This window comes from Crotalus tigris, unplaced genomic scaffold (assembly GCF_016545835.1).
Source record: "Crotalus tigris isolate CLP2741 ecotype Arizona unplaced genomic scaffold, ASM1654583v1 scf7180000018413.2111637, whole genome shotgun sequence".
In the NCBI taxonomy this organism is placed as follows: domain Eukaryota; kingdom Metazoa; phylum Chordata; class Lepidosauria; order Squamata; family Viperidae; genus Crotalus; species Crotalus tigris.
Genome location: NW_024096990.1, coordinates 724,739 through 736,212, shown reverse-complemented (window position 1 = coordinate 736,212; position 11,474 = coordinate 724,739). Strand labels below are relative to the sequence as shown.

The 11,474-nt window shown below is 44.7% G+C and overlaps 1 protein-coding gene across 6 annotated transcripts in view; it reads right to left on the bottom strand.

Moving 5' to 3' along the window:
• The window catches only part of POU2F2 (POU class 2 homeobox 2), a 136,957-nt gene that overhangs the window by 84,560 nt on the left and 40,923 nt on the right, over nucleotides 1-11,474 (bottom strand). For all 6 annotated transcript variants that reach the window (XM_039352160.1, XM_039352157.1, XM_039352154.1 and 3 more), the window contains one exon: nucleotides 6,477-6,529. In XM_039352160.1, the coding sequence (XP_039208094.1) occupies nucleotides 6,477-6,507 (31 nt within the window). In that variant the 5' untranslated portion in view covers nucleotides 6,508-6,529. The remainder of the gene's footprint in view (nucleotides 1-6,476; nucleotides 6,530-11,474) is intronic.

Sequence of the window (11,474 nt, the reverse complement as noted above, 5' to 3'; positions counted from 1 at the left end):
AAAGCCAATAGAATAGACTCTCTTGAATAGAGTCTAATTCTATTGGCTTTCAAAGCCAATAGGAATTGTCCAGGCTGTCTCTGCCCTGCTGAGCCCGCCAAAAGTCCCATTCTGCAAATGGTGCTGCACCAGTTGAGTAGTCCTCGACTTACGACCAGTTGAGTAGTCCTCGACTTATGACCGGTTGGAGGTCGCGGCATTAAAAGGTTGAGAACCACTGTTCTAGAGCCTTGCTAAAATACTGCAGGTTTTTGTGTGTTTTTTTTAAAATGCTGTTTACTAATTTCCCAGCAGTTACAGAGAAAAACCTTAACAGAGCCTTGAAAGGAAGAGGTAATCCTTTTTTTTTTAAAGAGATAAATTTAATCAGAATGGCTCTTCTCTTCCAGAAAGTAAAATAAAATTAAAAGGGCATTGAGGCAACAAAGAGAGAAGAATGGAAGATGGACCTGCTTTGTTGATACAGAATACTCACTAGGGTGTCATCACTGAATGTAGGAGGGGGAAAAAAAATCATCATTTTTTTCCTTTCTTTTTTTTTTCTTTTTAGGGTACAAGTGGGGAGGTATTTAAAAAGCTTTCGATAATATCCTCAGTGCACTTTTCTTATCCAAAGATATTTTTTAAAAAAAAAAAAATAACAATTGCTGCAAAAGGACAATAGTGAAGGTGCCAAAGGAAGCACTGCCTGTATAACATAGAAGCGAAACATCTGGGCTAAACCTTCAACATGTGGCAGGGTCTCTGTGTTTTACTTTATTCCTGTCATGGGTATTGATGTCAGCAGCAGGCTTTGGGGACAATCCTTTCTACTTTTAGCAAAGACATCATCCTAAATCTTCACACTTTTTCCTCCAGAGGCCAATAAAACTGGGCAGAGGGCTGGTGTGCAAGGAAACCCCACTCGGTAATCTATGTCACTTTCCGAAAACTGTACGGTCTGTTGCTTCATGCATGCAAACTATTCAATAAAGGCAATTCTGGATTTTTTTAAACGTGGAACAGGATAATGCTTTTATTTGAAAGAACCAGGGAATCAGGGCCCCCACTAAATGAAACAGATACTCTGTAGGAATCGGATGCACAAATATGTTTTATCCAATTATTCTGACTCTGGATTAGAGGCCAATAAAGGAGGCCAAGGCCATATCCCTTGCCACTTCAAAGAAACTCTGTATTGTAAAGGTTTGGTTGGATAGACAAAGTTCTGTTCTCAATCCTTGCTCTTCCATTTGAATTACAGGCAACATTACAAACCTGAGCAAAATAATTGGATGGTGGTCATGAGGCGATGGGGTTGTTTATATGGCACTTTTTATAATCTCTGGCCACCAAGCAAGGATGGAAGAAAGTGTACACACAACAAAAATGCCAGCAAGCACAACCAATCCCATCAAGTTTCTGCTCAGTTTTGAGAGAGTCTTGACTTCTACAGGATACCAAAGGAACCACTGTCCAGACACAGCTGGAATTCCTAGCTCCCTCACACATCTTTCAATCACATTATTTAGCACTGTAGCTTCTTCACACGTTAAACTAATCTGAGAAGATTAACTATGGTAATACCTGATTTACAGACCCCATCCTTTCTTTAAGCATCCACAGAGAAACACTAGCATCAAGCATTTAAGTGTTGGCAAACCAAACACCCAAGGTTTCTTATCGTCCATTGGGGGTGCCTATGGATCTAACCAACCACATAGAGTCTACTGTTGAAGCAGGTCCCAACATGCCAGTCAAAGCTATCATGTTTCTCCAATCTCCCAGCTTCCTTCCACACATTTATTTGTTAAAATTCGTATTTTAAACTGCCGCCTGGAGTTCAAGATGATGACAATAGCACTGTCTCCTCCAATTTTTTCCCTGCACATCCATTCTAAGAATTGGCTGAAAGAAGAAGGTTCAGGCAGGCAATGAGTTTCCAGAACAGGGTGAGCCAAAACTTAGGTACCCTTGTGGCTAGCCCAAAACTTAACCCACCTCACTACTCTTGTGGATTCTTGTTCACTATTTCTGGCTTGGAAATAGTAGGGTGGTTCTGAAGAAAGGGCAAAAGAGAATTTCAGGAGAGCAGTCAATCTGTGAAGAGTAACAATGGCTTTTGTCTAGACTGGTAATATATGCTTTCCAGAACGCATGCTCTAAAATGTAAGGATTCATCCCTGATGCTCAAGCCACCTTGTAAGGTAATCAAAGTCATCATCTGCTGAAAAAGCCTCTCTTTCTCCTTCCTTCTCTCTCTCTCTCTCTCTCTCTCTCTTTCTCCTTCCTTCTCTCTCTCTCCCCCTCTCCCTTTCTCCTTCTCTCTCTCTCTCTCTCTCTCCCTCTTTCTCCTTCCTTCTCTCTCTCTCCCCCTCTCCCTTTCTCCTTCCTCTCTCTCTCTCTCCCTCTTTCTCCTTCTCTCTCCCTCTCCCTTTCTCCTACCTTCTCTTTCTCCTTCCTTCTCTCTCTCTCCCCCTCTCCCTTTCTCCTTCCTCTCTCTCTCCCTCTTTCTCCTTCCTTCTCTCTCCTTCTCTCCCTTTCTCCTTCCTTGTCTTTCTCCTTCCTTTTCTCTCTCTCCCCCTCCCTTTCTCTTTCCTCTCTCTCTCCCTCTCCCTCTTTCTCCTTCCTTCTTTCTCTTCCTCTTTCTCCTTCCTTCTCTCTCTCCCTCTCCCTCTTTTTCCTTCCTTCTCTCTCTCTTCCTCTCCTTCTCTCCTTCCTTCTCTCTCTCTCTCTCTCTGTCTCTCTCATAGCGATGGCTCTTGCTTACAATCAAACCAGATATGACCTCAGAGTTCTATTAATACTACTCCCAACATCTTTCAGTCTCTTTTTCCTTTTTTTTTTTTTTTTTTTTGCCCACTAAGAGCCACAGGTAGATTTAGTAGAACTAAGGTTTGGGCAGCAGACTTAACCGCCCTGATAATGCTGATTCCAGACTGCAAATCACATATCGAGATAGCAGCTGCTGTTAGCTGCCAAGGAGAAAACATTCATCTGGGTTGCGCCTATATATTTTCCTCTGTATAGCTAACAGCAGTTATGGATTAGGGAAGGAAGAAAGGATTAAACAGCCTTCCTCACTAGGGCAGCTGTCCTCAGAAGAGAATTTCCACAGGAGATTCGATTGAGTTCAACCTTCCTCAACCTGTTGCTTTCTGCAGACATTAAGCATGTTAAGGGACAATGGGGAGTTGTAACCCAGCAGATCTGGAGGGCACTACCAGGTTATACAAGGCTGATTTTGAGCTCCGCGACATATTTACTGTTTGGAGCTGCCAGCAGAAAGTGTTATGTAGAGAAGCTATAGCAGACATGAAAAAGAATTCCAAAATCCTTGCATTTTTATTCCATTAAGAATGCCTTCTATCTTTTCAGCTGGCATTGTTTTTTTTTTTTTTTAAATATTTCCCTCACACAATATTTCCCTCACACACTTTGAACTTGTCTAGTCTTTAGTTTTATGCAGTTTAACCATTAGGGCTTCCTCCGTACAGGGGGTCTCCAAATTTGGCAACTGTTAAGACTTGTGGACTTCAACTCCCAGAATTCCACAGCCAGCCATGCTGAATGGGGAATTCTGGGAGTTGAAGTCCACAAGTCTTAAAGTGGCCAGGTTTAGAGACTCCTGCTCTGTAACGTCTTGGGAGTCCTGCTTTGATGGGACTATTGAATATTATGTCTTTATTTTGTGCCTGCAGCATGCAAAAACCTACAGCATCCATATCAGTGGTTCTCAACCTGTGGGTCAGGACCCCATTTGGGGTCGAACGACCATTTCACGGGGGTCACCAAACAAGGCTGTCCGCCATTTTTTTCCCCTTTTCTTTGGCCACGCCCCTGGCACCCGGTGATGTATAAGCGGTTGGGGGTCACCACAATATGGGGAACTGTATTATGGGGTCACGGCATTAGAAAGGTTGAGAACCACTGATCCATATGAAGGATGGTAAAGGATCATTGGTGCACCCCGGGCTTAAGAGTGCTTCTAGAAGGGCATCAGTTAGTGCTACTGATGACAAGGAGGGGATAATAAGAAAACTTGAAAGATGAGATAGGAGAACACAGGACAGACAGAACTGAAAGGAGGCTCAGGGCTTTTTCTCACGATCATGTTAAGGTTTATTCCTCTGGGGCAGGGGTAGGCCACCTTGGCTCTTTTATGACTCGTGGACTTCAACTCCCAGAATTCCTGAGCCAGCATGGGGGATCTATGGCTCCCTCATGATTCGTGGACTTCAACTCCCAGAATTCCTGAGCCAGCATGGCTCAGCTTGGAAACTTCTCCCTTTCCCTTCAGCATAGCTGGCTCAGAAATTCTGGGAGTTGAAGTCCACGAGTCATAAAAGAGCCAAGGTAGCCTACCCCTGCTCTGGGGCAATGTTTTCCACCTTGGCAAATTTAAGATATGTGGACTTCAACTCCCAGAATTCCCCCGCCAGCATGAGCAGTCCAATTTTTCAGGGAAAAAGCGGTTGAAGAATATCTACATTCTTCACTGCCTGGCTCAAATTCACTTCCCCTCTATCCTACGAGAACCTCTCTTGGTAGTCCTCGAGTTACGACAATAATTGGGACCAGAATTTCTGTTGCTCATTAAACCGGTTGTTAAGTAAGCCCTAGCTGTTTTTACAATCTTTTTTTGTTTGTTTGTTTTGTTTGCCACGGCTATTAAGCAAATCACTGTAGTTGTGAAGTGAATCGTGGTCTTTAAGCGAATCCAGCTTCCCCTGTTGACTTTGCCTGTTGGAAGCCAGCTGAGAAGATTGCAAATGGCGATTGCAGGCCCCTGGGACGCAGCAGCCCTGGTGAATGCATGCTGGTTGCCAAGCGACCAAATTTTAATCACGTAATGGTGGGGATGCTGCAAGGATCACCAGTACGAAGACCTGTCATAAGTCGTCGTGGCTTCAAAGAGCTGCTATAAGAATGGTCGTAAGGTGAGGACTACCTGATCTATTTGGAGCTGGGATGATGGCATCTGACTCAGGGAACAGCATGGAGTGACGGAGTAGGTCAAAAAAGGATTATACATTCCATAAACTCCTAGGTCAGGGGTGGGCCACCTTGGCTCTTTTATGACTCGTGGACTTCAATTCCCAGAATTCCTGAGCCAGCCACGCTGAGGGGAAAGGGAGAGCTTTCCATGCTGAGCCATGCTGGCTCAGGAATTCTGGGAGTTGAAGTCCACGAGTCATAAAAGAGCCAAGGTTGCCTACCCCTGGCCTAGGTCATTTTTCTCCAACCTGAAACTGTCTAAATCAGTGGTTCTCAACCTGTGGGTCGGGACCCCATTTGGGGTCGAGCGACCATTTCACAGGGGTCGCCAAACAACGCAGTCCGCCATTTTTTTCCCCTTTTCCTTAGCTGTACTACTCCCTTTGATTCTATTGGCTTTTGAAAGCCAATAGAATAGACTCTCTTGAATAGAGTCTAATTCTATTGGCTTTCAAAAGCCAATAGGAATTGTCCAGGCTGTCTCTGCCCTGCTGAGCCCACCAAAAGACCCATTCTGCAAACGGTGCTGCACCAGTTGAGTAGTCCTCGACTTACGACCGGTTGAGTAGTCCTCAACTTACAATCGGTTGGGGGTCGTGGCATTAAAAAGGTTGAGAACCACTGGTCTAAATCGATTTGATTACAGGGATCAATACCCTCAAGCAAATATAATGGCCACGCTGATGGGGGAGGGTGAGACTTGTAGCCAGAGGTGTGCAACTGCAGGTGTAGTCCAGAAAGTCAAAAAGGGCAGCTGCCCCAGTGGAATCAAAACTTTATCTGTTTTCATGTGCATCACGGATAGATATAAAGTTGACCGTATCCTGTGAGAAAAATCCAGTTTTAGCCCAAAAGATCTCTAGAGGGCTTCAGTTGGAGAGAAATGCTTCTCTCCATAGAATGCTTCTCTGCCCCAAGTTATTTCTGTCCATCAATTTTCCCAGGAAAGCCATTACAGGTAGTCCTCGGCTTACGACCACAACTGAGTCGAAAATTCATATTGCTAAATGAGACGTTTCTTAAGTGTATTTTGCCCCATTTTACAACCTTCCTTGCCACCGTTGTTAAGGGAATCACTGCAGTTGTTAAGTTAGTGACACGGTTGTTAAGTGGATCTGGCTTCTCCCATGGACTTTGCTTGTCGGAAAGTCACACAGAGTGATCACATGACCCCAGGATGCTGCAACCATCATAAATATGAGTCAGTTGCCAGGTGTCTGAATTTTGATCGTGGTTATGCAGCAACAGTCGTGTGAGGAACAGTCATGTCCCTTTTTTCAGTGCTGTTGTAACTTTGAGCGGATACTCAATGAACTGGTGTAAGTCGAGGACTACCTGTATTAGATTTCTGCATATATCTGTAAGAGAAGTGTAATAAAAATGTGGGTTTTTTCTTGTTGTTTTTTTATAGCAGGTGTTTCCTCTATTTTTTTTCTTTAGGAGGGGAATTCAGCCGGTTCCCCACTGGCCCCAGAAACAGACTTCAGAGAATCACTGACCTTTGAGGCAGAAGTAGCAGCTGTAGTACATTCACTCCAGTCCAGTCCAGCACCTAAAGAGAGAAAAACTCTGTGTTAGGAAAATGAGCACGTTGTGGGTAAGAAAGCCACTGGAGATGACACACTGGTGCCCACTGAAAAAGTGGCACTCCAAAGTGCAACATCTGTGCATGCACTGCAGCAACTACAGGCAGCCCTCGACTTGTGACCGCAACTGAGACCGACATTACTAACTGAGATATTTGTTAAGTAAGTTTTGCCTCACTTTACGCCCTTTCTTGCCACAGCTGTTAAGCGCGTCACTGCAGTTGTTAAGTTAGTGACACGGTTAATAAGTGAAACTGGCTTCCCCATTGATTTTGCTTGTCAGAAGGTTCCCAAAGGGGATCACGTAACTCCGGGACATTGCAAATATCATAAATATGAGTCAGCTGCCAAGCCTTTGAATTTTGATCACGTGACCATCGGGATGGCTGCAACGGTCGTGCGTGTGAAAAACGGTTGTAAGTCCCTTTTTTCAGTGCCGTTCGAACGGTCACTAAACGAACTGTTGTAAGTTGAGGACTACCTGTATGCATGCCGATATAGATAGAGCTATACATAGCTAAACATGCCCGGTATCACAAAAATGGATACAAAGGGCCTCTGTTTTTTTGAAGTCAGGGCTATTCTCAGAAATAAATATTTCAACCCTAAAAAAAGCCAGGGAAATTTGTCAAGACCAGTCTTGGAAAAGGATAAGGAGAAATATATCTTCCTCTATCTTTTTTCTCTCTTTTCTTTTTTGGCAGTCCCCACAGCAAATATTTCAAAGTACTCCTGTGAAAAAAGGAAGAGAGAGGCTGTTGTGTGAATAAAAGTGGTTTTCGGTTTTGCCACGGACCAGCAGAAGAATTCACAAGCGCACTTGTGACTCCCCCACACATACACACATCCATTATTCCAAAATACACCTTGCCTTTCGGCTTCAGTGACTTAGGCCAAAATCTTTCCTTTCCACCTGTAGCCCTTTTCTGCCCACTCATCTTTCCGCACTCCTGATTCTCAGCCCCCCTTTAGAATCGACCTAACCCACCCACCCCTGCCCCTTGCCCCCGCCCTCCCCATCCCACCCCTGGCGATGGCGCACACCCACAGTTGTTCCTGCTAATCAGCCGATGTCATCTGCGGAGTGAAGTCTTTGCTTAAAGAGATTTAGGGCAGGAATCAATAGGAAATTTAAAAATCAATGCGGTTAGTATGAGAAAATCAATGCCGTTTAATCGGCCTGCCGATCCCCAGTCACAACAATTAGAAGGCTGGGATGTTCTACATCCTGTTACACAGCCATTAGCGTCAATATTTGTGTAAGTGATGGCAGGGGGTGGGGGGTGGGAGGGATAAGGGGAACCCCAGACTTGCGCTAGAGAACTTAAAAGCTGGAGGAAGCGTGTATTTGGGGGACAGAGGGAGAAACTCTTACATCTTCGATCTCCTTGGAGAGGAAGCTATGCAGGTTTTTCTCTGTCTTCCTCTGCAGAGTTATTAAGATTGTCTTTTTTCTGAGCGCCCTTCTGGGGCCACAATGGAATAAAATCTAGGATTCTGGGTCAATCAAAAGCCTGGCTTCCTGGGCAGGAAAAAAACCATTTTGCAAAAGGGATGCTTGACTCTGTTCTCCGGGCAAAGGGCCCTGGGAATTAAATGGGGGAGAAGGGCTGACTTTGGGAAAAGCTAAACAGCCGGGCGGGCGTTGCTTAGGACAGCATTTTGAAACAAATGGATGGGCAGAATGCATTTGCTGTAGCAACAGATGCCCTGGTGCTTTCTTAGGATTCATTCTCAGGAGCAGCTGGGATTGAAGGAGAAGCAAAGAGTTGAGAGCCACTCCAGGAAAACAGGAGGATATGAAATGTTGAGGGGAGTCAGCGGTTACAGTAGAGCCCTGGCAAGTGGAACTGATGGGAGGGTTTTCCCTGTCTTAATGCAGCTCAAAGTCCCATAAAGCAGGGGTCTGCAACCTTGCTTTAAGACTTGTGGATGTCAACTCCCAGAATTCCCCAGCCAGCATGACTTTAAAGTTTAACGTCTTAAAGTTGCTAAGGACCAGGTAGGAGATGCCTGAAAACGTAGAAGAGGCCTAAGATTAAGTATTAGAGATGGGGTCTCCTCAAAGGGAGACAATCAGGGTGCCCCTTCAATCAGGGTGGCAAAGCTTTTGATGGCTGAACATCATGCTTAAAATCTGGGAGGGAGACACAACAGGAACTGCCATGATGCAAATTGAGAAAAGCTGGCATTTGACCTAGCCTTGGGGAAATGTTTTTGAAGTATTTCTTGAGGTTTTGAAGCACCTTAGGCGATTGTAAGCCAGATGCTGGTTTGCCTTGCCTTAAAGTGGTGACCAGTTATTTTTAGTAGGAGCAATCAGAGGCAACCTGGGGGGGGGGCTGCAAAGGAAGGGTTTGAGGTCTCCAGGACCATATAAACTGGGCCCTGTCTAACAAAATGAAATTCAGTATAAGGTTTTACGTTTAGGCAAGAAAAACCAAAATGCACAAATATAGAATAGGTGGTACCTGGCTCAACAGTAATAACTGTGAGAGGGACCTTGGACTCCTAGCGGACAATCATTTAAATATGAGCCAGCAGCTGCCAAAAAGCCAATGCAATCCTGGGCTGCATTAACAGAGAGACAGAATCAAGATCATGTGAAGTGTTAGTACTACTTTATAATGCCTTGGTAAAATCACACTTGGAATACTGCATCCAGTTTTGATCGCCACAATATAATAAAGACGTTGAGAAAGAGTGCAGAGAAGAGCAATGGGGATGATCGGGGGACTGGAGGCTAGGACATATGAGGAACAATTGCAGGAATTGAGTATGCCTAGTTTAATGAAAAGGGCTAAGGGTGACAGGATAGCAGCGTTCCAATGTCTAAGGGGCTGCACAAAGAAGAAGGGGTCAATCTATTCTCCAAAGAGAAGGCAGGACAAGAAGCAACGGATGGAAACTAATCAAGGAGAGAAGCAACCTAGAACTAAAGAGAAATTTCCTGACAGTTAGAACAATTAATCAGTGGAACGACTTGCCTCCAGAAGTTGTGGGTGCTTCATCACTGGAGGTGTTTAAGAAGAGATTGGACAGCCATTTGTCTGAAATGTCTGCCTGAGCAGGGGGTTGGCCTAGAAGACCTCCAAGATCCCTTCCAACTCTGTTATTCTGTTATATTATCCCGGGCCTTATTTGGGAAGGAGATCAAAGAGGCTCAACTTAAGCTCGTCAACTTTAAGTTGAGCAGGGGGTTGGACTAGATGACCTCCAAGGTCCCTTCCAACATATTTGTTGTTGTTGTTGTTATTATCATCATCATACAGGCAGTGCAGCTCCAGAGTGGCCCACTTCAAAACTGGGTCTCAAACTGAGGTTGCAAGTGGATCAGACGCTGCTCTTTCGGCCCTTTCGGAGGAGGCAACTGTGGCCTAATGGCTAGAGCAAGGGACGATGCACTGGATATTTTATATATATAAAAGAAAGTCCTTTGGCTACAAAGGCAAACCTTGACTCCTCCCAGACTGGCTTCTAAGTGTGGGGTTGACTAGAAATGGTTCGGACAGGAAGGCTTGCTGCGAGGCGTTGACGGAGCACCCGTTCCCCGGAGCCAGATCAATGTGTCAGTGCGGGGGTCACTGGGAATCCCCCCCCCCAATCAATGTGCTGGTGTTTCTAGGCTGTGGTCGCCTAGATTAGCGTAGTAGAGAGTTGACAGGGGCACTAATCAGGCTGTCAATAACCTTGACCCTGGACAATTAACTTATCGACAAGAACAGGGCAATGGGAAATACATGGGCTGTGGGTTAGCAGGGATAGGAAAAGACCCACGTGCAGTCTATGAAAAATAGGGAACACCTGCTCGTTGCCAGTTGGTTCTTCAGGGCCAAAGGCCCCCAAACTGGAGACCCCGGGTAAACTGGTTTGTCTTAATAGCCCACCTCTAATCATCCTTGTTTTAAAAAGGTTCACAACTGCAACACTATTTTCTATCCCAAAGCTAGGCAGTCCAAATGATTGTTTTTCAACCATTGGCCATTCCTGCCTCAGTGAAAATTGGGAGCTGGAATCCTGAGATCTAGAAACATCTGTTTGTTTGTTTTTAATGCAACCTGGCATTTTGAGTCTTTTTGCAGTCTGCCATGTCTACAAAAGAGGATCTGGGGGAAGGTCAGTTGTCAGGCATCAGTTTGGTCTGGAGAATTCACAGTTTTAGCCCCACAGAGGTTAAGTCTCCACCAGAACGAAGTCCTAACACCAGATTTTGTTTTGGAAATAGTTTTCATTCCCACAGAGCGGTGGTCCTCAATCTCGGCAAGTTTATAGTGTGTGGGCTTCAACTCCACACGCCTTAAAAATTGCCAAAGTTGAGAAACACTGTCATAGAGCTACAACCAAGAAAATATAGGACAGCAAAGATGGGGGCATGGATCCAGCTTTCTGAGTGAGCAACTTTCTTACTCTGTTCAATATAAAGTGACTTAAGAACATTAGAAAGAGATCAAGCTATGTGAGGATTACAAGGGACTAAAGGGAAGTTTAGGGACTGCGATCTTATTTATACTTCAAGTTTAAAGTTGTAACTTAAATCTGGCTTTAAGTGAGGTATCACTACCAGCACTGAAAACTAGCCTCACAGGTAGCAATCGTGCCTCCTGAATGCCTTTGCTTTTAGAACAAATTTTCAAGTTTAAGTCCACATCTGTGCCAGATGTATGGCAGATAGCAATTGAGTCTGAAAAAAGTACACTTTTGCAATTTACAAAAATCTTTACTACATACTCAGTTCCAAAGTAATTTACCGACAGAAGAGAATATTTGTAACTCAGGGTTGAACTGTGGGTGCTTGGTGCTTTCTGAGCTTGGTGGTTTTCTTGCAGATGTTTCATGACCAAACTAGGTAACATCATCAGTGCGGCCCTCCCAGGATCATGTGATTGCCATTTACCACCTTCTTAGCTGGCT